The 26,990-nt window shown below is 41.4% G+C and overlaps 1 protein-coding gene across 2 annotated transcripts in view; it reads left to right on the top strand.

The window, feature by feature from the left end:
* SLAIN2 (SLAIN motif family member 2) overlaps window positions 1-26,990 on the top strand; it is a 60,838-nt gene that overhangs the window by 21,814 nt on the left and 12,034 nt on the right. Inside the window, exons 3-7 of one of the 2 annotated variants that reach the window (XM_032768898.2) lie at window positions 12,195-12,359; window positions 13,570-13,731; window positions 14,938-15,297; window positions 17,021-17,158; window positions 23,842-23,919. In XM_032768898.2, coding sequence (XP_032624789.1) covers window positions 12,195-12,359; window positions 13,570-13,731; window positions 14,938-15,297; window positions 17,021-17,158; window positions 23,842-23,919 — 903 coding nt within the window. The remainder of the gene's footprint in view (window positions 1-12,194; window positions 12,360-13,569; window positions 13,732-14,937; window positions 15,298-17,020; window positions 17,159-23,841; window positions 23,920-26,990) is intronic. The other variant, XM_032768899.2, reaches the window with a different exon arrangement.

Raw genomic sequence — 26,990 nt, 5'->3', positions numbered from 1 at the left:
CGCACCGCGCTGCAGGTGTGTCCCCTTGCACCAGTTGCAGCCTGTTGTGCGCTGCTGCATGCACTCTGTGGAGCGCGCTATTCGCCACAGGACTTCGTCTCCCCATTCTGCTGCTCTGGGCACGGTTGTGGAAGTGGGACATGAGGAACATTTTTTAAGGGTGCTGGTCATTCCGCCTCTGTTTTTCAACGACCCGTAGAGTGACATCGCTTTCCTTTTCAGCGTTTGGTGCCATTGTGATTCTGGGAGCGCTGTGGGATTTCAGTAGGAGATTATGGAGCCGAGTGCTTAGGATGTTGTGATGAATGTGTTGCCAGCATTATTTCTCTTTGTCTGGCAGTTAGCATCTATTTCTGTATCTCCAAAGTGCAGTGAGAGCTAGAGATGAATAGATGCTGTGACGCTGCTGACACTCAATTGCTTGTTCGCTATACAGAAAAATAACGGGGTTTAAGGTGACTCAATGCAAGCGGGAAACCGCCACTTTGAGGCTCGGAAACAAGTACTGAGAGGTGGGAATTCACATCACGAGTGCTGCAGTTGCGATGTTTGTTTTAGAGTGCTGCAGAACATTTCTAGGATTGCGGAAAAGCGACTTTCATGTGCGCTGTGTGCTGTGGGTCGCCCCAACCTCTGCCCAGTCACTGCGCGCAACATAGAGGACTGAGAACTGCAACTCTCCTATGTCTCGTGTGGATGGAGCGACCCGACATGGAGAAGTATCTGCGAAAGTCTTGGATGCTGGCATCCCCGGGTGGGCGGACCAGTGCACTTTTACCGCCGAGTGGAGAGTGTGGATTGCGGGTACCAGTTAAGGCTTTCAAGGTGGAGGCTTGGTCGTCTGCAACCTTCTCTCTATTACCTCGGTGGGAGTTTGTTAGGGAAAGTCAACCGGTTGGGATCGTGGTGATGCAAGTCTTGCTGGGTGGATAATGGAATCGCAGTTCCTGTTCAGCACGACCCGCTCGCTCGTCGTGGGAAATGTGCAGGGCAGGACATAGTGTGATGCATTTGGGGTTTGCCCACAATGGGTTTCCTAACTGTCGGCAGGCGGTTAATGAGATGGACGTGGATACCAGATATTTCTGGCTATCACCCACCTGAATATCCGTGCGAAGTATCATTTATCTTCGGCAATCGGAGCATTCACTTTTCTCTGATGGTTGTTCTCTCAGGCGGGTTTGGCTGAGTCTATCCAGTTCGTGGGGTGGGCAGTTTCCTAGATCATCTTAACAAGGGACTTGCCTGGGGGAAAGGTTCGACATTGGGAATGCTTCGATCTCCTTCATTCGCGCAAACGTGGCTGTTCAGTTGAAGTGCTGAGCTTAGCGCAGGGATTTTTCTGTCCTGGAGTACTAGCTTATGCATGCCAGGATCACAGGGCAGGGGGGGTCGAAATGCCCATCTGGTGAATTCGCTTAGCGCGTACCGGCGCTTACCCGGGTAATGCCTTGGCTCTTATGGTACAGGGCTATGAAGGGTGAAGGGCTTGAATAGTGGATTCGTTCAACTACAGGGCTGAGCGGTGCGATACATCGCTGTGAAGCATGCTTTGGCGTTTAGGGGAGATGGGAAGTCCTCTGACGGGAAGTTTTGCTGGTAGGGCTGCGCCGGAAAGCAAACAGACACCTCCCCTGCCAGCTCGGATCAGCTATTTCAACGCGATTATGTTCTCGTAGTTGTCGCCTGAAGGGCTAGGGTGAACCTGTCCATTGTCGACGAGCACAATGGCCTCGAGGGTCACTCGTACATGGGCTAGACTCTGTGAAACATGCCACGAGGCGGTGCGACTAGAGAGGCTCCACGTCACACTTCCAGTGCTTCCAAGGAGTAAGGCGGGTTGGCGTGGCATAGAGATGCTCACACATCCAGTGAGCTGCATTGCGTTAGTTGTGCTCCTGTGTGACCTTCCACTGCACGTGAAGACGCCGTTAGTCTCCGTCTCTAGTTACAGTGGTTTCATTGTTGCAGTCCTCTTTTCTCTCGTCTCTTTGATGACCAGCGCTGCATCACCAGCGCTGGTCTCGCTACACCGGAAGCAGACCCAGGTGTACAGCCAGCGCTGCAAACAGGGAGTTGCAGCGCTGGCTGAGCTTTTAAGTGTAGATACCTGCTAAGTTGCAGCGCTGTAACCCCCTCACCAGCGCTGCAACTTGCAAGTGTAGACAAGGCCCTAGTGGGAGTTCGGTACTTAATACCTAGCTAGAGGTACTCAGCTGCCTGATTCTGTCTTTAGTTCTCTCTTCTTTGCCAAATAGCACTACCTTTCCATTAGAATCCCATAATCCTTGACACTGCTTTGCAACCTTTAACTCTCTCCTAAACTCCTCCTCTTCTATCTCCATGTGGGATTTTGCTGACTTTTAAATAAAGTATCAACAAGATCTACTGTTAGAAAGAAAGGTAGATCACAACCTTTCCTTCTGCCCCCTCAACTTCATGGCCTCCCACTTATGAAGTTTAAACTCTCCCCTCTTCCCCCTCACCAACCTTTCTTTCCACTGGCTTCTTCAAATTAAAAGTTCATGTCTCTACCAACCTCAAAAAATCCTCATCCTTTATTGCACCTGCCGCTCCAGTTAGCAGCTCGTCTCCTTTTGACTCTACATCTCTAAGCAGACTGAATGTGCCATTTCCTAGAGTTGCCATGTTCCTCCTCTTGAACTCCACCCTGGAGCCCCTCTAGCCTGACTTCTGCTCTCTTGATTTTGTTTTGACTTCTTTCTGGCTAAAATCTCAAGGCCCTGATTTTCATTTTGGCCTCTCTGTTGCATTTTACAATCAGGCACACTCTCCTTTCTGATATCAGGTCCTCTCTAGGCTTTTATGACTTCTTGTTTGCTTCCTACCTTTGAAGTTCTGATGTCTCTTGGTGGGCCATTGCCCTTGTCTCCTGCTCTGAGACCTACAGAGCTTTTTCCTCAGCTACTGGCTGTTACCCTTCTATACCCTTTATCTGGGGCAGTCTGATCTGTCTGTTTTTCAACTACTGTCTTAACACTAACTCACAAATCTACCTTTCCATTCTGGACAGTCTTCTTCCACTACATCCCCGTGCTCAAAGCAGGACCAATCCCCAGATAGATTTTTGCCCCAGATACCTAAATTGTCCCCTCAAGGATTGAACTCTCAACCCTGGGTTTAGCAGGCCAATGCTCAGACCACTGAGCTTTAATATGAAAGTCTTGTTTCACCCCTCCCGCTTTCCTGCCCTTCACATATACTATCTTGCTTTTTAGCTCAAATATTCATCTTAACAATTTAGGAAAACTATTTCTTAATTTAGTGCATATCTTGTGGAAGGCATCCTAGATTCTAATACAAAGATTAGACTGAAATTCTGAACACTGAATTGTGCCCAGATATCACTGGGATCTCTGAATTTGTGCTATTGCATATCATGGATCCAAAGTCAAGAAGTTTGCAGAAAACTACATATTTCGGCTAAGCTGAATATAGAAGGCTAAATTCAGCCCTGGAATAAGCAACCACAGTTCCATTCTCCAGGCCTGGAAAATCCCCCTTGCCAGTGCTAAGCAGTTTTCCTGTGAAAGTACCATCAGCTACTACAGAATTTAAGCTTTCATTTAAAAAGCTAGCCCTGCTTGTGTGCATGAACCTTCCAAATATGAAACAAGCATTAAACCTAGAAGCATTGTCTTGCTAAGTATACAGCCAGGCAGTTCTGCTGTTCAAGTCTTGTTAAGTTTAGGAGAGTGAAAACTAATCAGAACTCTGCAGGTAGCAGTAAAATTCAAAAGAATCATGTCACTTTGCTGATCGGGGGAACAATGAGTAGCAGTAGGGACTTGCAGTAGAACAGTGGTTTTTGACCTTTTTTTATTTGCGGATCCCTAAGAAATTTCCCTTTAAGGGCCCCTTTGGAAATTTTAAACATAGTCCGTGGACCCCTGGGTTGAAAACCACTGCACTACAGCTATTCACTGAAGAGCATTGCTTAAAAATAGAAATTGGAAGAGTTACAGTAATGAAGACACTTACCCTTCAGCTAAGCCAGAAAGCGACTGAGCAGAAGGCTAGCAGAAAACTCCATCACAGTGTGCAGGAATCTGGGAGAAGAATAGTATGGCCTCTCCTCCTAGCCCACCCGGAGGTTGTTGAGTGGATGGGGAAAACATATGTTTTTCCCTCCGGCAGTCAAAGGTGTTTTGGAGAAAATAGAGGTCACCAAATTTCAAGCAGCTTCTAGTTCTAGAGGCTATAAAAGATGGAGAACCCCCAAAGTAAGATTCAGGGGGTCCAGTACCTGCTCTTTTCTTAATAGCTAGAGTGGGCTTCCCTCTTTTAGGCCTCTGTATGACTAATTACATAGCATCTGAATGCTTTACAATCTTGAATGTATTTATCCTCAGACATCCCTGTGAGGCAGGTAATTACTATTATTCTAATTCTACGAAGGGAACTGAGGCACGGACTAAGTGAGATTTGATCCTGGATCTCCCAAGTCCCAGGTTAGCATCTTAACGACTGGACCATTGTTGATGATGTCCTAGACATTGGGGTGTTCTCCTCTTATGTCTGTGGCTATGGTATGTTCAGGTCCTGTGTATAGATGCCAACTGTTGTTGGGATAGGCAGAAGAGAGATTAATATAATTTAGAAAAGTGTGGTAAATTTGAGGGGAGAGGAAAGGAAAAACAGGAGATGTAGGGAAATATGTGGGGAAGAATATTTTTGAGTATGTATCTTAAAAGAAGAGAGAGAGAGATGAAGGGAGAGAAGGAAGAGATGCTGAAGACTATAGGCAATACCTCTAAGAAAAGTGAATTTAAATCAGGAAGGAAAAAAAAATGTAAACCTCCCCAAAAGATGAATGTAATAGTAATATTTATCTTCTTGATTGCACTCTCATTTTATATGTATGTGAAATTATAGGCAGGGCTGTTAGTATCACTTATTACTAATATTGCCAAACACTTCCCAAAACCTTAACTTTGCCACACTTTGATCTTAAATTTTCCATTCGGGGTGTCTGCCTCTAGCTAAATTTTTGAAATTAGGCGTGGTGGGGGCGGCCTTTGTACCAGGGATGTGCTTTTTGTCATCCCCATGAAAATCCAAGTAGATTTGTTCAAGTTACATACCTTTGACAAATGTCAGTTCACATTTGCTAAATAGAGACTTTTCTGATTTTTAGCAACTACAGATTCTATCCTCACTGAGCATACTTGAGCCCCTCACAGCTCCTTGTGCTTACTGGATTGTGCATGTTCCATTCCCACAGAGTAATTGAGCTGCTTCCTCTGGCACAGGGCTATGGGGGCACAGATGGACTTGTCCTGTGGTGCCTGTTCACAGCAACTCTGGGCTGGGGTAGGGCCTGTCACTGGTACTGAGAGCAGGAAGCCTGTATCTCCTGTGTCCTCAGTGACCCCTTCTCTTCTCCCCCCTGCTGGCACCTTGGCAGCATGAAGGAGGAAGTTGGACTGAATGCAGAGGGAGACAAAAGATGAACTAGGGAGACAGGATTAGATGGGGACAAGGAATCTAATGGGGGCTTGACAGGGAATTGGGGGGAGAGACGCTGGGACTGACTGGACAAAAAGACTGGGAGAGGAGGTGGGGCTGGGGAGAGGAATTCTGGGAGGTGGTGTGGGAGGGAATGGTGACTGAGACTCACTGGACGATGGGACTGGGCTTAGGAACCAGTGGAAGGGAAGAGAGACAGGTTTTAGAAGGAGCTGGGATTAGGAACCACTGTGGGAGAAGGAAGACAGATCTGACAAGGAGCTGAGGTATGGTGGGGGAACTAGGATTGGCTGAGCAAAGTGATTAGGAGAAGGAGCTAGGGATTGGAGAGTCTGAGGTTGGATCAGTGGCCTGGGGAAGGAGACTAGGACGGAGAACCAGAGGAGAGGGGGGAGAGATTGAACAAGAAGCCAGGAGTGGGAACTGGGACTGGCTGAACAAGGACTGGGGACATGGAGTTGGGACAGAAAGGGAAGCTTGGGACTCAGAGCCCAGAGGGGGAGACTTGGCTTGACTGAGCAGGGAGACTGGGATGAGACATCTGGAGGAGTGGAGTTGGTGACTGTGCAGGGGATTGTGACGATGAGCTAATTGTGAGGAAGGGTCAGGGACTGATTGCAGGTAATGGGGCAGAAGAGTCTGTCCAGTACAGCACACTCCCCTCCAGACCTTGGAATGGAACCCAAGGTTGCTGAATCTCACCATGCCTCTGCTGTCAGCAGATACCTGTGAAACTCTCAGGTACAATGGGTCTCATCTCCCTTTAGTTTAGTAGCAATGTTATGTGTGGTGGACCTAAGGGTTCTAACTCTGCTGATGATCCAGGTAGGGGTCAATATGGTGCCACAGGATGGAATTATTAAAAATTTCATTTGCTTTTTAAAAAACCTAGGAAATTGCACACACAATATGTTTAAAGAACATTATTATAAAGTTTCAGAATCAAGAACTCAGAAGTTAGGAAATGCTAGAATTAAGGTTGCTTGTGGAACTTTAAATAAGCCCCCTTGGGCACATGTAATTAAAGACTATCATAATACACGATTACATGTACCTGGCATGGACAACTTCTGCCCAAACAGTTTATTTGATCAAGTGATAAGCAACTGAAAATGGTTTTATAATGGAAAGTGTTAACCAACGTCAGTAGGTCGTGCTCCTACCCCACCTATACTATATAATGTGAAATAATCTATCCCTACATTGTGTATTAAACATTGTGATTTTTTTTTAAATTAAAAAATGGCTGGGGAGTCTTTAGTGGTGTATATTTCAAGGGTGTTTCACTGTTGGGTTTCTACATGACTGCAGTGCATGAGTGTCACCTGCTTGGTCTTCTCTCTTGAAACAGGGTTCTGTTTAAAGTATCCTGTCATTACTTTGCTCATAAAAATGGGTCATGCGGGTAGAGTGGAAAGGCTATCCAGATGTCCTTGCATCATGTTCATGTAAACCAAAACAGTCCTGGTGGGATTAATTTAAAACTACTAAATGATTTCTTGAGCCTCTAAAACTAGGAAGTGAAACTGATCCTATTTTAAAAAACTTGAGTCAGTGCCTGATAACAGAATGCTGGCATCTATTTGCATTTATAAAAAACTTGTTGCTTTTGCCTCTTTTTTGTTTGAAAAAATGTCCCAAAACAAAAAAGGGTAGAGAAGAGAGGTGGTATGGCAGTTTGGTGACAAGGGATGCAACTTAAATGGTGCTTTCATTGTGAAATCTTTGGGGCAGTCTGTCAGTTTTGTACAGTGCTGGGTATATTGTCCATGCTTAAATATTTGGCATAAAAAGCAAGATTAGTATATAGTTTCTTATATCGCACAAATCACTCTGGATATATGCATAACAAGAACTATTACCACATCTCTCTTGGAATGGAAAATCCATTTTTGAGTTAAGCATTGGACTTATTTGTGGCCAGCTTTACATTTAATGACAGATTTTATTTCTGGTCAGTTTGAATTATTACTGAGGCTGCCAGAATAAGTTTGCCAGCCATGATTTTCATTAAATTAAAAAGTTCTGGATTTCAGAAAGGTTGGCCATGATTCTGAAAACTGATCCATTAAAACAGATTAGCTTAGGCATGAAGTGCTAAAGTACTTGAAAAAATCCTGTTGGGAACCTTATTTTTGACAGAAGAAGGGCGTAGATCAATTTGTTAACGTTACCTATCAAAAGTAGTTACTGTACATGGATTATGAATGTTTCGAAATGCAGAGTTTCCTTTTCCTTGGGGAGACAGGGATGGGGAAAGACTATACATTGTTCTCTGGAATATTCTGAAAGTTCATGTGGAGCAGTATGGTTCATTCTGGATAAATTGTGACTTGTATTAACAAGGAATTATAGGTGGGTCTGGTAGCACTGCTTATTAAGGTGACCAGACACTTCCCATTATATAAAACTTTTCATTGTAACTAGAATATTTAGCATTATATAGCACTTTATATGTTCAAACCACAGTTCCCAAGGCTCCATGTGAGTTGCATATTTGAGTGCTCAGCCCTTCTGCATATGAGACCTCAGGTCCTCAAGTCATGCACCAGAACATTGAGGAACACACTGTGAAAAGTTTTAAGTGACTTGCTCGGTATTGCGTAGGAACTCTGGCAGAGGTAACAATAGAATCCAGATTCTCATTGTGGCATTCAGCTACTTTATCCATGAGATCATCCTTTATCTTCCTGCAGCCCCCTATTTTATTCACTGATACCTTCCAACTTCTACAGCCAATGAAGCAGGGGCCCTGCAGACAAGTTTCCTTCACTGTCCAACCCTGAGTCTTCTCCAGAGTAGGTTCATCTTGTACACCAGAGTTCCTCAGAGTGTGGGGTGTGTTCCCCTTTAGAGGGCATGGAGGACCATTCAGGTGGGGGGAGGGGCACGGCTGGTGCCCAGCCCATCCCCCACAGAGGTGGTAGGAAACCACCAACCAACTCTGCTCCTGGCCCTGGCCCCAGCTGCCAGTCCTGCACCCAGGGTCTCATTACCCCTGTCCTATGACCCCCCTCCCCCTTCCCTAGCTCCAAGCTGCAGCCCCGCTCCCAGCTATGCTTGGGGGTAGGAGGGAGTGCGGACAGAGATAAGAGGGGGCACAACCCTGAAAAATATGGTGACCACTGCTGTATACAGAATGAGAGATCCTGTGGAAAGAATAGGATGTGACTATGTAATTAAAGACTGTATCATAATCCATATGCGCAAGAAGGCCAAATTAAGATTGCACAGACACTCTTTGGCATTTCTTAATTTCTGAGCTCTTGATTTTGCAATCTTAACATTCTTTTAATATATCTTTGTGTGTATACAGTGTATATATATGTTATACTACATAGCAGACTGTTTTTTTCCATTTTGGCCTTTTACAGATGCACAGTGGGATTAGATTCACTTTTTTTTTAAACATAAGTGGTGGGGACTGTTTCTTTTGGCATGCAGATCAAGGTTCAGATGGAACATAAAGGAGATCAGTTTCTACACTTTGACCAAGGGAGATTCAATATCAAGAGAACTCTGGTCCAGTCTTATCAGAAGATTATCTGTTTAGAATTCCAAATGCTGTTCTAAATTAGATGCATTTTGTAATACAACTGCATTCGTTCTGTTCTAAACACTGTATTCTGTGAACTTGTATACATATACTGGAAATATCTTAAAGATATTCTATTAAATTGGCCTCCATACTTTTGTAATCTCTAAGTGATATTTGGCACTATTGTGATGTAAACTTTTAAGAATACAAACCTTCTGTCCATGCACCTATTCTGAATACAACTGACAGTTTATGCATTTTAAAAACTTGAATGCTATTTTAATCCTGTGGCACAAGGTGTGGAAAACCCTTACTGAGTCACTTGTAGCACCTCCTAACTTAAAAAAGACATTGAGTAAAAGGAATTAAACAAGTCAGTCAAGCAGTTAAGTGCATTAGAGCAGAGAGTCAATACTTTGCCACGGTTCTTCATCACCACTGCCATATTAGTATATTGATCACAGCCTTCTTTCTGCCTTTCACAGTTTCAGCAACAGCAGAATGCTACATTTAGATCTTTGAGGGACATGAGGACTTTTACCCATGCCTTTTAAAGAATCCCATATTTTTCAAGATTTTAATGTCTGTATAACTATATTAGGATCTCACAAGTCAGCACATTGCTTGCAGGGGCCATCCTTGAATGTTTTGCAGTGCATATATATAGATTTTTTTTAAAAATTTGATTGTAACCTTTCTTTGGCAAGAGTGCATAACTCCTAATAACTGCAGTTAAACTTAATTTAAAACTATGCATGATACGCTCTTCACCTGCTATACTGTGCAAAATGAACAGTTTTCTTTAAGAAAGTTGATAATTCAGTTGTACTATGACATAGAATACCTTCAGTAGTCAAGGAGCTAGCTTTAAAAAGGGAAGTCAAATTTGCTTTTTTCCCCTTGGAGTTTTCATTCATAGTGTAGTAAAATGAGTTAGGTTAGAAAATTAATTTCCTAATCAAAGTGTAATGCATGTATTCAACTACAAATAGACTACCCTTTCATAAGCCAAGCCTATATTTCAGGAGTTGGCAAACTTTGGCTCCTGGCCATCAGGGTAAGCTGCTGGTGGGTCGGGATGTTTTGTTTACCTGGAATGTCTTCAGGCATGGAGCCCCTCAGTTCCCTGATGACAATTTAGTGGCAGTTCTGTAGTGTGGGTCATGCAAATAATACTTTTTAAAATATTCTGTGTACACTTCTGAAGTGTTTTGAATTGTAGTCAAGTCACTTTGAATCCTAGACAAAGGTAGACTTGATTGAAGAATTTTCCCTTTAGATCAGATGATGATACTGTATTTAAGAAGTAATGCATGACCCACACCACTAGGGGAGACACAGAGCTGTGGTGTGTCAACTGCATACAGTTTGCAACTGTACATCTTTCATCATACCCAGATGGTTTCATTAATATACTATCAGAGTGACTAGCTAAGGCAGAGATGGGCAAACTATGGCCTGGGGGCTGCATCTGGCCATCCAGATCTCTTAATCCGGCCCTCGAGCTCCCGTCGGGGAACAGGGATTGGGGCTTGCCCTGCTCCGGTGCTCCAGCCCCGCTCTGCGCAACTCCTGGAAGCAGCAGCATGTCCTCCTTCTGGCTCCTATGTGCATGCTACCCCTGCCTCAAGTGCCCCTCCTCACCCCCTGCAGCTCCCATTGGCCAGGAACTGCGGCCAATGGGAGCTGCAGAGGTGGGGCCTGAGGACAGGGCAGTTGCAGAGCTGCCTGGCTGCGCCTCCATGAAGGAGCTGTATAGGGGACATGCCACCGCTTCTGGGAGCTGCTTGACGTAAGTGCCACCTGGAGCCTGCACCCCTGACCCCCTACCCCAGCCCTGTTCCCCCTCCTGCCCTCAAACCCCCCAGTCCCAGCCCAGAGCACACTCCTGCACCCCCAGCTGGAGCCCTCACACACCCCAAGCCCCAATTTTGTGAGCATTCATGACCCACCATACAATTTCTATACCCAGATGTGACCCTTGGGCCAAAAAGTTTGCCCACCCCTGAAATAAAGGCTTGTATAAGAGTTAGCTGGGTGAGGCTCAACTAGAATGAGAATAGAAGGTTATTCTGCTAGGCTGCCATTGACTCCTTCAACTGAGGTATCCTATTACTCACTTTGCATCTCAAAGTCTTATTATGTATGTGCAACTGTTTTTTTGGATGTTGAGGTCAACAGCCGTAGAGCAATGACCAAGAGCACTTTTCCTGTTTGTACTCTGGAAAGAAAAAGGTCAAAATCTTCTTGTCAATGCAAGCATGTTTTGGCAGTCAGAACTTCGTCCTTCCCAAGCGCATCATAAATTGTGTATGGTTGCTTCAGAAGCCTGCTCAGCTAGTACCAAATGCAGTTGCCTTCTTGCTTAGCAGCCCTCTTTTCATGGATATCTGAAGTGGCTTCCATTTTGCTTGTGTGCAATTCAAGTTGGCTCACCTTAACGTTGTCTATCCTGAGTACCTTAGAGACTGCTTTTATGTTTGTTACTATAGCAGTTAACAATAGCCAAGGTGCTTGAGCCTGTCCTGTAAAAGGGGGAAGCCTAGAGTCTGGTATTTTATGGAGGAGTTTGCTTCACTTTTCCTTTCCACCCCCACAGTCTGAGCTATAGGGCACTCTACAAGGCTTATCTACTGGTCTTTAGAAGCGGAGGTGGGTAAAGTGGTGTGGATTTAGTCCTATTGAGTTGGGTGAGGAAAACTTGTTAGGGTTATTGTTCTCTCATTTGTTGTGTGTATTTTTTATGATTGTATGTGTCTGGAACCCAAGATAGGCACTTCTTGTAAATCTAAAAACACAGTAAAAGCAGCGAAGAGTCCTGTGGCATCTTATAGACTAACAGACGTATTGAAGCATGAGCTTTCATGGGTGAATACCCACTTCGTCGTCAGGCATCCAGCGAAGTGGGTATTCACCCACGAAAGCTCATGCTCCAATACATCTGTTAGTCTATAAGGTGCCACAGGACTCTTTGCTGCTTTTACTGAACCAGACTAACATGGCTACTCCTCTGATACTGCTGAAACCACAGTGTTTTTCTGGTGACTGAATTGTTTTACTTGAATTGCCTAGTAACATAATCATGTTGAATTACTTTAAATACTACTGTATATATGTTGATCTTCACCAATTCCTTCAATGTGGCTTTTTTCCCCTTTTCGTACAGTCCTCAAGAGACCAAGTTTGTACAGTAACCCTTTCAGTGCGGTCAGTTACACAAGCCCTTATAGTCCAAATGCCAGCAGCCCCTACAGCAGTGGTTTCAACTCGCCTTCCTCAACACCAGTGAAACCCCCTTTAGTGAAACAGCTCATATTTCCTGGTAGCTCTGGTAAGTTTCTGTTCTAAAAACATTGTGTGCTCTTGAGTTGTGGGTTGGACTGGCAAGGAGTTAAAGCTTATGTGGATAAGAAAAGATACTATACTAACAACTTGAGTGTCAATAGGAAGCCTGCGTCATATGTAAGATATTAACTTTATAGGAAAAGCATTTGGCCAGCTTATTTTGGTATGAAGTATAGTTATGCTGTTTCCCTCTGGGTCTTTTCTGTATTAGTCAGGTACCGTTACATGGACAAATAATGCATGTAACTTAATTGTATGGATATGAGTCATATTGCATTTATTAAAAGGTTTGGTACAGCTTTTTGGAATATATGTTTATAATGGTTATCTGCACTAGTATGACCGCACAGCCTACAATTCTCTTATGCACTGAGGCACTGGTATAGCCAGCATGAGTGCAGGTGGTGTAGAATCTTGTAGTACTAACAACCATATAATCTTGGTGTGAAGTGTGTGTGTGTATATGAAAGGTATGTCGTGAAATTGCAGTCTGACACACATACAGTAACCTTTGATAGTGTTTTTTGCCTTTATTTTTGGCTTTTTGAATCTCAGTTTCTCTGAGACATCAGCAGATCTACCGGGGAATGGAGAAGGCATCGGAAAGACTTTCTAGAGCTTGTACAATTTTGTAAATGTTGATTAACAGAACAACTTTAAACAAATAGTATTAGTTACTGGATGTATAAAAAAAGATTTTTTTTACCTAAGTTACATAAATATTAAATTCCAGTTACATATTTAAGATTGTATGTTAACACGTTGTATATGCAGTTATTCAGTGGATCAGCAAATCTCTTGAAGTTTATAAATTCATAGATTCTAAAGCCAGCAAGGACCCCTGTAATAATGTAGTGTGCTCTCCTGTATAACATAGGCCACAGGACTTCCCTGAAATAATTCTGGTTTAAACTAGAGCACATCTTTTAGAAAAACATCCAGTTTTGTGGAGAATCCACCACAACGCTTGAAAATGGTTTCAATGGTTAATTACCCTCACTTTTTTTTAAAGAAAAGCTTTATTCCCTGTCTGAATTTATCTAGTGAATTAGCTGTTTTGCTGGATAGTGGGACATCCAGCCTTTCATCCGCTAGTAGCCACTGAACTACTATGACACAGTAGTAGCTACTGAGCTATTGAAATACACTGCAGTGTATTTTGTGGGTTTTACTTTAATTTCTTTATTCTTGTACAGGTCATTTTAAAAGTTCAGCAGATAGAAATCCTTCACTAAGCCCTCAGTCCTCTATTGATAGTGAATTAAGTGCTTCAGAAATGGATGAAGACTCTATTGGATCAAATTACAAGCTAACTAATGTCACAGATGTGCAAATTCTAGCTCGGATGCAGGAGGAAAGTAAGTACTTTGCATACTGAAAGGCAACTTTTCTTTGATTACATAATTCCTTTAAACTTCAGCTGCAGACATTTTTAACTTTCTTATGCAGCAATGGGGGAAAGAATGGTAGAGGAGCGAGTAGGAGTTGCTGAGGCTTAGCAAATAGATGGCCTTAATGGTAAAGTTAGAGCAATGAATTACTACATGGGAAAACCAGATTTGAAATGGTCCCCCAAACTTGTACTTTGGGCCAGAAGTCCTTAAAAAGGTGGGTGAGGCATTGCATACTAAGTTGTTGGAGGGGATGGGGATGGAAAATAGGTACAGGTTTTATGCAGTTCTGCAAACTTTGGCACTTTCTGTAATATGACTGGCTGATCCTTTTGCCTTCTGGTTAGAGGAGGATAAAGTTGCTGTAAGGAGTTGGATTTAGAGATAAGGGGCAAAAGAAATACTGACGAACAGGAGAGGCAAATTGATAGCCTGCAGTGGATTTTTTTTAAATGCTAGTTGGACTCACCTATTATCCTAAATCCCTTCTTCATGGAACAAGTACTGCTTTAGCGTACATCTGTCTTAATGAGCTCAGTGCTCAAAGCCTGGAGAATAAACTCTTTTGTTTGTCCACAGAACAGGTAAAGATGGGAAAAGCAGTCATGCATACTTTCTCAGTTTTGATGTAGCCTTTGTTCAACCTTTTGTCTATTTTGTTTTTAGCGTCTGTGGATATTGCCAAAGGTGCTAATTATCATGGTTACTAATCTACCAGAACAGTGCTCAAACTGGCTTGTAGCCCACTTGCTGGTGGTCTACATATAGAGCTGGCTGATCATACAGTTCTTACTTCCAGTTGCTTAATGGTGCTGTTAGTAAGAAATACATTTAATATTCTTTCTAATATTATTTTTCTAGGTAAGTAATTGCTGTAGTTGTCAGTGTTACGATGCAGGTACGGGGGGGCAGGTGAGCAACCAAATATATAAGATGTGGCCCACACTATGGAAAAAAACAAGATTGAGGAACCTGTCACAGGAAAGGGACCTAAATTAGCTCATTTCACATAGGCTACCAACTATCAGATAACTTTGTTGATACAGATCTGGGATGAAATGGAATCCTCAAATAAGAGGAACTAGGATTTGCTAAATACAAATACACCATCTATATAATAATATCCATTTCTTGTCTAAGATAATCTGTAAACAATGTTCTTACTATTGTCAGGTCTCCGGCAGGAGTATGCAGCCACTACTTCTCGACGTAGTTCTGGTTCCTCTTGCAATTCTACAAGACGGGGCACGTTTAGTGATCAGGAACTTGATGCACAGAGCTTAGAGGATGAAGAAGACAGTACACATCATGCAGTGCATCCGGCTGTTAACAAGTTCTCACCATCACCACGCAACTCGCCATGGCCTTCACCAAAGCAGTCTCCCAGGAATTCTCCTCGTTCTCGATCACCTGCTCGAGGCCTGGAATATAGCAGAGTGTCACCCCAGCCTATGATTAGCCGCTTGCAGCAACCTCGTCTTTCGCTTCAAGGCCATCCTACGGATTTACAGACTAGCAATGTCAAAAGTGAAGGTAAAGAGCTTTGTCTCAAATGTGTGCACTGAGCACTAATGCAGTAGTATAGTGTTGTAAATAAATGTAGCTGTCAGTTTGCAATGTGAGTGATCAAAAACTTGTGGCAAACCTGGTAAACCTAAGGTATCCGAAAAAATACAAAGGCTCTTATATGGATACCAATGAGACTGAGAGCTCACACTCATGTTTTTTTACTTCAATCCAGTGACATGAGGGATTATATACCTATTTCCTGAATCTGACTAACTGTATTTCTTCTAAATCAGGATGGCCTAGTGAACAGCCCCTCATCCTGATAAAACAGCTGTCCTCCCACTCCCATCTAAAGCTCTTCTCACTTGGATAAACTCCAGCATTACTTGGGCTGGGAACATATGGAGCAGCTATTGAGTTCTGTCCTAATCCCTGCAGAGCATAGAAGCTCCACAGGGACAAATAACCAAGGTGCTGTGATACTTAAGTAGTGGATGTGATATGAAAACGTAGCTAGAATCCCCAGAACAGGGAAATGCCATGTATTGGGAAGGGAAGCTCTTTCCCAAATAAGCAGCAGTCCTTCTATTCAACAAGTTGGTGGGGGTGTGAGTATGGGCATTCCCCGAAAGATGACCATCTCAAACTATGGCCCTGTTAAATTGAGTCTAATGTACAGACAAAAGATACATAGGCTATGATACACTGTGCACCTTACAACAGCGTGGCTGTGCCGCTGCAGCCGCACTGATGTAAGGTGCACAGTGTAGCCGCTCTTTGTTGCCAGGAAAGAGGTCTCCTGGTGACAAAATAAAACCATGCCCAACAATGGGCAGTAGCATTGTTGACAGGAGAGTGACTCCTGCTGATAAAGCGCTGTCCACATTGGCACTTTTCATCGTTAAAACTTTTGATGTTTAGGGGTGTGTTCTTTGTTTTTTTTCCACCACATCTCTGAGTGACAGAAGTTTTAATGATGAAAGTGCCAATGTAGACGTGACCTTAGAAAGCTGTTAATACTTTAAAATGCAGATTGGAAACCTATGTAAGAATGTGCACTTCTGTGTAATGTGTTTAATGGCTTGGACTTTAGTTTTTTGAATTTTAAAGATCCCATAGTGCTCTTTGCAAAAACACAAGCATTAGCCCTGGCATCTTGGCACAAATTCCATTCTGGATAATTGTGCCTACCTAAAACTATATGAAGTCTGAGTTAGTGTCTTGTCAAAATAAACTGTACTGTTAAGTAATGACCATGTTTCACCTCGGATGATTGCACTTCAGTAGTAGGTGGAATGAATCTTTTTTTTTAAAATTTATATAGAGAGAGATTGGAAACTGTGTAATTATATAATACTTTTTCAAAAACTGTTACTTGGGCATAAATTGATGGAAAAATTACTATGGTCAAACATTGTGTAATATATAGTACAAAAAAATCATGGGTTCACAATGCAGATAAACTTTGAGAGTTTCAAAATCAGCTATATTTCTGACTTGCACACAGCAAAATTGCTACATATTTGGGAAGAAAATACATGCAGAATATTTCACATGTGAGGCATAAGAAAATAATTGTCGTCTGTAGAACAGCAGGATGGTCTAAATAGTATTTAGTTTTCAATTTGCAGTGCAGTTTTATACAGCAAAATTAATTTTCAGGTCAGTTTTTGAAGACCGTCAGTTATGTTGTCAGTCTTCTGCATGAGATTGTACGTTGTGTCTTTGCATTGTTTTTTATATACAGAAAAACTAAGGCGTAGTCTTCCAAACCTGTCCAGGACATCTAACATCCATCCTGAGTCTGTGAAAAACAGCAGAAGTGATTCAAATTTTCAAGTGCCAAATGGAGGAATACCTCGCATTCAACCTCAGGCTTCAGCCAGTAAGTATCTTTACAGTGATATTGTAAACACATATTTTGGAATTAGATTGAAAGCAGTAGCATGTGTTTATAGTTTCACGGTAAAGAGAACCATTTCATAAAGAACTACACATAACATTATCCTTGATGTTTAGTCAAGTCTGAGATCAGGTTATAAATGCCAAATCTGACAGGGGAAAAAAAAAAAGGTTGTTTCCAAGTTTAGCACTTCTCTTCCATTAAATTTATGTATGTGCCTACTATTGTCCAAGTTATTTTTCATACTTCTTAATATTTTCCTCACCCTCTTGAAGTTTCCCCAGAAATTTGAAATTGAAGAGTTTTCCCCTCTTTTTCCCTTGTGTGTGAGATTGCTTGTCGTTGTTGAAATGCGGCATTATGCTGTATTTTCCTCTGTAAAATGAAATGAATACTGGTGAAGAATTACATGAACTTTGAACTGATGAGAGAACATCAGTTGTTACTTACTTATATACAAAAATGACAGTCCCTTTTTTAAAATATATTTAATATTTTGGTATATTCTGGTACATGTGTTTAGTATACATACACTTCAGACGAGAGTATTGTGGAAACTATTTTTATTTACTATAATTAGAGAACTTGTACAGTGCTACTTTGTACTGTTGCATTTTGTTTTCAAGATTTTATGAAAACTAACTTTCTGGTTTTCTTCACCTTTTAATTATATTGCAGTACACAAAAATGAGGTAAATATGGTTTTTAAAGGATGCTGAAAGCTGATCTGAAATTACATCTATTTGTCTTTGTTTTGGCTCAGTCATTTATCTCTCTTCCTCTGTCCTATCAGATGGGTCTCTTATTTGTAAGCCAGTGAAGTAATGAAATGCAGGATATCAAAAATGCAAAAATTCCAGCTCAAATACAGGATTCTTGCAAGTTTCAATATCTTACAAGTAAAGGATGAAATGAGTTTCAAATCCCCATTATGTGCACATACATTACTGTCAAGCAAAACAAACCTAATGCTCTGGGTCAATTGTGGGAGGGTCAATGAGCTGTGAACTGTAAGATTAGATTTTTATTCATATTGCAGGCCTCTCCTTAAAGGACTCACTACATTAAAAAACAAAAAAAAAGAAAATGTATTTTAAGGTGCAAGTCTAACAGTTCTGTACCTGTATCTTTTTAATCAAATATTCATTCACAATTGGATGGTTCTAGGATAATGTGATGACCATCTTTGTCTAAGGATTAAAGGTTTAATTTGTAGATTTTTAGTGTGTGAAATTCTAAAGGAAGGAAAACATGATCAAATGATTAAGGAAGAAAACATGAATTGTTGTTTCAAGTTTGTTAGGCAATAAAAGCACATTATTAGATACAAGCTTCTGAAATATGTGATATATATCCTTACTGGATTAATAGTTTGACTTAAAACTATTAAAGCAAGAAACTCAGGTGAAGAACTACTTCCACTATCAGACAAACTATATATAAAATCCCATTAAAGTATATGTTATCACACCGGTCTACAGTAAGTTAAACAATTTGATAGCAGCTCTCCTAATGGAATATTTCAGTGGTAGTTTTAATTGCTTAAAAACGTTGCATATTTGTAAGAATTTAAAACAAAAGAAAGGTTTTAGCAAACCCATATGGGTTACTTGGGGGCAAATGTCTTAATATTGAGCAAGCTTGAAGGAAATATACAAAACTTGGCCAGGTCATTTCCGACTGTTCACTATACAAGAGTTAAAACTTTTCACATCCTAGCTTGTACTGCTTAATCCTGCCATGAAGTCATAATATTGTGACTTCAAGTTTAGCATGGTAATTAGACTGTAGGATCCAAAGTAGTGTTTAAACAGTGTCATTAATTAATAGACAGATAAGAATTATGGAAATCATTAGATGAATTTGTTATATCCAATACGTGAATATTTTTTCAAAGCACAAAAGTCCATGTAGCTTAACTGGATTTATATAAATTGGATTTCATGAATAAAGCCCAGACTTCTACCCCTTAGAGTTTCCTTGCTCTTGTTGATGTTAAATACTTGCTACTGAATATAAAAACCAATATTTTTATTTGTTTATTTATTTAAGATTTAGAACATGAAGTAAATCTACTTAGGATGGTCTTGTGTGTGTGTGTGTACATACAAACATCCAGTTTTAAGTATTGAGTTCCTGGAATTCTGATCATTTCTGTATTTGAACTTCCATTTTTTCCGTTGAGTTTGTATTTAACTGTTTCACTTTGGACAAATGCCGCTGTTAAATTATTGCAAAGTTTGTCATGTTTTCCTGTAGCAAGGACTTCTTGGGTTTCGAGATCCAAATCTTTCACCTGCTGGTCTTGCATGAGCTTAATTAAGGTTGCTACATTTCTATCTAAAGTCATTGCTTTTTTCTTGTCAAAGGCTGCTGTTCACTAGCTAATGTACATGCTCATCTGCTATGGCTGCATTACTGAATGTGCTGTGGATGCTGGCAATTGAAAATTAGTTGGGAATGCAGTAAGACCTCTAAACTGGCAACTGCTCATGTGTGTGATATGTTGAACAGGCAACTTTAGAGATGTCTAGCTAGTCAAAGTGGAAGTGGAAGAAATGTACTTTCAGACATGATCTTCTGTATTTGTAGTTGTACAGGGTATAAAGACAGTTACTCTGATAAGTTTTTTAATGTAATCCAACTGAGAAATTATTTTCAAACAGTCCGATGCAGTCTAGTGTAAAGTCACCACTCAATCAGTCCATTTATGAATTGTGTATTACAGTTTCTATTTAAAACTGGCTAAATTACACACTCCTGTTTGTAGCTATTTAAAACTCCCGAGTGATATGTGAAAAATCACTTTGTGAACGTAGATAAACTATTGAATGATTGTCTCTTTTTACTAGATCTTAACTATCCATATTTTAATACTTAAGTTCCATATATCAAAGAACAAGCTCTTACAAATATCTTTGTTACATTGGATTTTCAAATATTGTATAACTGCAGGGACAGTGTCACGCATTCCTGTAGAGTTTGTCTCCCAAGCCACGCAAACCTCTGAAAAGCTATTGGGAAAATTTTTAGGGGGAACTTCCAGATAGACAGATACTTCTATTAAATCAAGTACATAATATGTATCTTTGTGCTTATATCAGTGTATTAAAATTCAAATGTACTAGGTGAAATCCTGAAAGTGGAGTTTGGCTGTTGTTAATTCAGGGTGCAGCATCTACAGCTTAATTGCCTACTTATCTTCTGATAAAGTGGCTGAAATCATAAATGGCCACAGTGAAGCTCTGTAGCATACACAGAGGATAAAAAGAAAAATCAAACATTCTGATGCAAACAGTGGCCTACATTACTGTAGTTTGTTAGTTTTAAAAGCAATATTTCAAATCATTTGTTAGAAATCTGCATTGTACTTCAAAAGTCTGCCATCTATGGCAGAGTACGTTTAATAGTATTCGTAGCATTTTACAAGTAGCATAATTGTAGGTGTTAGTTTTAAAGTTCAACTTTATGTAACCAAAACTGATAAAGAGATACAATATCCAATGCAAATGTTTAAAATATTTTATCATATTACGTTCTGCATATTCACCTAATGGAAACTGCTTGTTTCCTCAGCTTTGCTCCCCTCTAATGCCTGAAATTCTTTTTAGTGATCCTAGTGCTGATGATTATGTAGTTAAAGAATCTTCATGGAGTATATCAGAGAATTTGATCTGTAAATGGGACATCTGTTTTAAAGTCTTACATATTGATCCACTAACCTCACTTGCAAATGAAATGTAAGTGTCATGATAGAAAAATCACTTAAACTTCAATTCTAGTACCAGATCTTCATTCAAATCAGACAGTTAAGCAAGATCAGAAAATCAGCAAAATTAATGGGTGGCTGCCTTACCCAAATATAAATACGTTGAATAGTATATTGGGACATGGGTTGGAAAAGTAACTCTGCCTTTTAAATTCATTCTTGAGAAACTTTCTTCTGGAGCACACAAGAAGTTGCTCTTCTTGTCTTTGAGAGGTGTTATACAGCACAATGAGACTGGAAGTAAACATGACTGCATCAATGAGATACCAGTAGTCAGAGGCATAGGTAGACGTGATGGGCTAGTGGTCTGTTACAGTTTAATTCCTAGATATGATTGTTTGGAAGCTTTTGTTCATTTCTACAATTAAAACAGTTGTGTGTGTTTTGTGATATCTTTTATCATTTTTCTTGTTTGTATAAATGGGGGTACATTGTACAAAAATGCTTTACAACCTAGAAATTAAGTTAAGCAAAGGATTCCCAGTGAGTTTGTACATGAGGAGTGGTGATGAAACTGTAGAGGTTGTGTGCGTGTAAAGCTACACACTTCTATCACAGAATGGGGTTCAGACTGGTTAGGCTCTAGCTGATACAAAGTATTACCACTGTTCTTTGTATTTATGGATTACAGAGCTAGCATCGTGTGTTATATTTATGAGCACTTCATTATTTTTTACTATTTTATGAAAGAATAGCAATTCTGAGTAAACATTTTTTATTATAGCATTTAAGACCAAGACAAGAAGACATGCTAGCCAGCCATGAATTGAGATGAGGAAAATTATGCAATTTTCTGTTCTCTCTCTCCCTACTCCTCAAAGAGCTATTGGAGATTTTGAAGTGTAAGAGGGCCCATGAAGATAATCTTACATTATGATTGAATATGAATGATTGTAAAGTTGGAGAAGTTAAAAGTATTTAAAAAAATGTTACTAAGGTGCTAATTTTTTTCCCTCATCAAAGTGCCACCAGTTCTGGTGTGTGACTTGATGTAGAGTGCTGTGAGGCTTGGTGGGCAGGACAGGCCTTGGTATTCATAACTGTCCTCCATCAGGGGTTATGCCAAGGATGGTAACTGAGGTCTGATCTACACCATTTTAGTGCTGGTATAACTGCCAGGTAGATATGTGTTTCTCTCCCTCCCCCTAGTAGTTACACTTACACAATTCCTAGTGTGGATGCAGTTACACCAATGTAAAGTTGCCATATACTGATATAGTTTATTCCCATTCCTATATTACTTATGCTGTTATAAGAACTTTAGTATAACTGCTGTACACACTGGGGACATTATACCACTTCACACCAGTACAGTGAAAATGGTGGAATTTCTGTGTGTAGACAAGGCCTTAGGTTCCAGTAAAGGCTAACTCCCAGCTAGTGAAGATTGCTGTGACAGTATACTGAATCTCAGAATTCCTGGCATGTTCCTTCCTGCCAAGCATCTGCTGCTCCTAGAACTTTGCTGGCTGGCTGTTGGCAAATGGTAGGTTACAGGGACCCTTTAAGGCACTAAGATAGGGGCAGGCAGACTTTTTGGCCTGAAGCCTGTATCGAGTTTCGTAAATTTATATGGAGGGCAGGTTAGGGGAAGGGGTCGTGGCCCGGCCCCCATCTCCTATCCCACTGCCCCTGGGAACTCCTGCCCCATCCAACCCCCTCCCCCCAGGTTCCCTGACGGGCCCTCTGGGACCCCTGCCCCATCCCCACAGCCCCTTTACCTGCCCCCGGACCCCTGCCACCCTATCCAATCCCTCCTCTCATTCCTGATGGCCCCCTCGGAACTCCTGCCTCATCTAACCACCCCTTCTCCCTGTCCCCTGACTGCCCCAGAACCCCTGTCCCTGACTGCCTCCTGCTGCCCCATCCAACCCCCCCTCCTTCCTGACTCCTCCTGGGACTCCTGCCCTCATGCATCCCTGTTTCCCCCCTGACCACCACCCCAAACTCCCCTGTCCTCTGTCCAACCCCCCCCCTCCTCCCCGGCTCCCTGCCTCCTTACCACACTGCCTGGAGCACCAGTGGCTGGCGGCACTACAGCCATGCTGCTTGGCTGGAGCCGGACCACACTGCCGCCATCACGATGCAGCACAGAGCACTGGGTCAGGCCGGGCTCTGCAGCTCCGCTTCCCCAGGAGCTCACAGCCCTGCCACCCAGAGCACTGCACTAGTGGTGGAGTGAGCAAGCTGAGGCTGTGGGGGAGGGGCAGAGGGCTAGCCTCCCAGGCCAGGCAGGACAGTCCTGCGGACCGGATGTGGCCCGCGGGCCATAGTTTGCCCACCCCTGCACTAACAGGACTAGGTTTTTTTCCTGAGATCTATTCTTGCAGAAGCCAGCAAAGCCCAATAATTCTGAAACATATCTAGATTTGATGGCTGGCAATCCTGAATTTGATTGATTTTGATTAGCTTGCATACATTTTTGTAAGTTTGAGGGGAAGTCACCTTTTCTGAAAGTTTCTTTGCTTTAAAAGGAAAATTAACCTTGTTTATCAAGTTAAATCTGACAGTCTTAGTTTCCATCTCTACTTTATATCTAATCTTGCACTGAGATTGCTGTGGCATGTTAGCTGGTGGCTTGTTCTCACTTTGGTGTGTTTGTTTTGCCTTCCTGGGTTTTTAGCTCTGCAAGAAACTTCTTTACTATTAAGGAATTTGTGCATTTTCCACCACAAGGTTTTTGACACTGTCCCTTTGCAACCTTTTAATGCAGCAAGCACCACTTTAAAACAAACACTTCTCTTCTTATAGAGCCGTAACAGCTTTTGAAAACTGTTATTCGCTTTACTAGCTGCTTGTTCCCTGGTGCTTCACAAGCAGATGTGGTTCTACATCCGAAGTGAATTGAGTTGTGTTGTCTTTCTAGACAAATATAACACTTCTTATCTTTCAACAGCTATGCAAAGGCAGAAAAAATTGCCTCGTGCTGCCTTCAAAACCAAACAGTTTCTTCAAACTCCATCTACAAAAGGAGGTAACTAACTTATAGCCTCTTACCAAGTTCCAACAAAACTCCGAAAACTGTTCACCTGTGTTAAATCTTGTACCTTTAATTTAACAAGTACAAACAATTGCATGCAGAGACTAACAGTAAATTGGAGTTTAATATATCAATATAGCACAATCATGTCTTGTCTGCTGTGGGCAGAAAGGTTTCTTGAGACATGGATATTCACTTTGAGATATGATCCAAGGACTTATGACTTCAACCATAAGAAATTAAAAAAAAAATCAGTTCTGGATTAGCAAAGCTGATTTCTGATGCCATATTCATTAAGGCTGCATTCATGAGATTAATTTTTAACACTGCGTTGTTTTAGTGTTTTTTTAAACTTCTCTTCTCCCTTTGCATTGGGGAAAATGTCAACAATCATGAGTGAAAAATTGCTGCCTTACATGTCAGTGTTAGAAATAGATCCTAGCAAGTTAGTTACTCCTGAAAAAGTTCACGTGTAGCATCAATTCTCCTTAAGATAACAACAATTATACATTTTTAGTCAGAAAATAGTCTAGAAAATATTAGTATAATGTCTCTGCTATTAATGGCTATGCTATTAATGGCTCAAGTACATTCTTACCAGAAGAATCAAAATTTAAACTTCAATCCAACTGGACCAAACTTAATAGCTGAGCCCTAATTAGTTGTTTTAAATTCTGGAGGGCTTTACAAGACACTATCATCTCACTATGAAGGTATAACCAAAACATATATAATTGTATGAGCTTTATTAAAATGCAATTGTTTCTGTTGTCTCTATTAAAGTCCAGAAGATCCTAGTGCAAGACCATGCTTCACCTTAAAATTAAGTACATTCGAGAAGTCTGTTGCAAAGTCACTTATTTTATATCAATGACTGCAATTTTTTCATAGCAAATACTCAATTGATCTTAAAACATATCTCTGACAATTAATAGTCACACAGCTTAAAGCCACTAACAAGTCACTTCATTATATGCAGGAAGTTTTTACTGTCTTCTGCCTTCCCCTTATTAATAGCACTTCCATCAACCTAATAAAATAAAGTTTGGTCCAGATTCTTGTGGTTAATCATAAATGTGTTTGACTGATCTGTTCAGAACATTTCCTAGCAATATCAGGAATTTCACTCAATCTTGAGGATAACTAAAGAACTGAAGTCTTTTTGCGAGACCTATTTAGTCAGTCACCTGGACTGGAATAAAACTGCCAATGTCTCCTGAACAAAAATTTTAATGCAGTCTTCTGGCTAGCCATTTCCTTTTAGTCCTAATTCTGGATACTTCCCAGATTTTCTAGGGAGAACTGGACAGAATGCTTATCAATCTGGAAATGTTGGAACCTGTAGAGGAATTTAATAGCTTCTCTTGCTTGGGGTTTGAAGTGGTTTCTTTTAATTAGACTGTCAAAAATAAAATTCTAAAGCCCAAAGTTTAAAACATTTTAAAGTTTGTTATGCTGTCTGTTTGTTAGTTTTGATCTCTTTTCATGAAGATCCTAGAATGCTCTCTCAGTTTTGGACGATAGATTTTTTTTTTTTTCAAGTAGTGTCCCTATAGGTACTCCACTGTATGTGTATCTGCACCGCTGCACCTCTGATAAGAGATTGTAGGTAGCAGTGTCCATTCAGCCCACACAGCTCCCTCATGGCCTGCTTCAAGGCTGCGTGAGGGAACCCCTCAATTCCTTTGGCCTCAAACTGAAAGAGCAGTAGTCTGTTCCTTATCCGCATCATTAGTGTAAGTAGTGGTTGTTTTGGGTTCTTTTGTTTTTAATTAGTGTTTCATTACCCCCTTGGTTTTTAAAAAAAGAAAGGGATCTTTAGTTTACATTTTTACCCTTTTTGGGGGGGATCCTCCCCTTTCTTCCCGCAGGGTGTTTAGAAATCATTCTAACGTCTTTCAGTGTAAAAAAAAAAAAAAAAAGGAAGAGGAGGAAGGAACATCTTTTCTGTATTTTTCACTATTAGAGAAAATGCCCAGCTCTCCTAACTTGAAGAGGTGTCTTTCCTGCAAGGAGTTGATTCCAGTAACGGGCAGACACTCTCACTGTGTGCAAGGTAGTCCCATTTCCCTCAGAAGTGCGCTCTCTGACAGCAGATAAAGGCAAGATTTCGTAAAAACTGGGAGCTGAAGTGGCCTGCTCTCAACTCAACTTGCAGTACAAGCCACTGGGCCTGCAACTCAACATACAGAAATCGACACTGACCCCAGATGGCGACTAGAGTTTATCAACACCAAACTTGAAACAGTACATGTGAGCGTTTCTTCCCCTGCACAGACTTGTCACCCTCACAAGTCTCAGAGACAGTCCAGCCCAGTCCTAAACACTACCTGCAGCTACTGGGTCAATTGACAGCATGCACCTTCGTCACTTCAAAATCCCTCGAATGCCACTAACCAAACTCCTATCAGTGCTTTCCACAGTAAGGCACTCTCTTGGGTGGTGGAAAGACCCATCCAACATTTGAGCTGGCATTCCATTCGTGCAACTGCCACTAATGTTGACTATAGTGACAGATGCCTCCCTATTAGGCTGGGGAGCCCACCCACACAAACACAAGATTCAGGGCAAGTGGTCCTCCACAGAAGTGGCCTTCTATATCAGTCTTTTGGAGCAGAGAGCAGTCAGAAATGCCTGTGCACAGTTTCTGCCATTCATCAAGAATACCCACACAAACACCATGACAGACAGTATATTTGTTTTACATAAAATGCCAGGGGGTGCCAGATCTCCCTCCCTCTGCATAGAAGCACTCAAACATTGGAACTAGTGCATCCATCACAACGTGCTAGTATCAGCCTTCTACCTACTAGGGATATAGAAAGTGACAGCTGACAGTCTCAGGTAGATCTTTTCTCAAGACTACAAATGGGAACTGAACTTAGAGGTGCTTCACAATGTATTTGTCCCAACTACAGAGCTCTTTGTTACTTACTGGCACAAGAAACGTCCTCGTTACTGCCAGAGCTGTCAGGGGGAAACATTCATTGGAAGAAGCCCTCATCTTTCCATGAGACACTGACCTCTTGTATGCCTTTCTCCTATTTCCTCCTCTATCCAAAGTC

Source organism: Chelonoidis abingdonii, chromosome 5, assembly GCF_003597395.2.
Source record: "Chelonoidis abingdonii isolate Lonesome George chromosome 5, CheloAbing_2.0, whole genome shotgun sequence".
In the NCBI taxonomy this organism is placed as follows: domain Eukaryota; kingdom Metazoa; phylum Chordata; order Testudines; family Testudinidae; genus Chelonoidis; species Chelonoidis abingdonii.
This window is presented reverse-complemented; position numbering and strand designations above follow the sequence as displayed.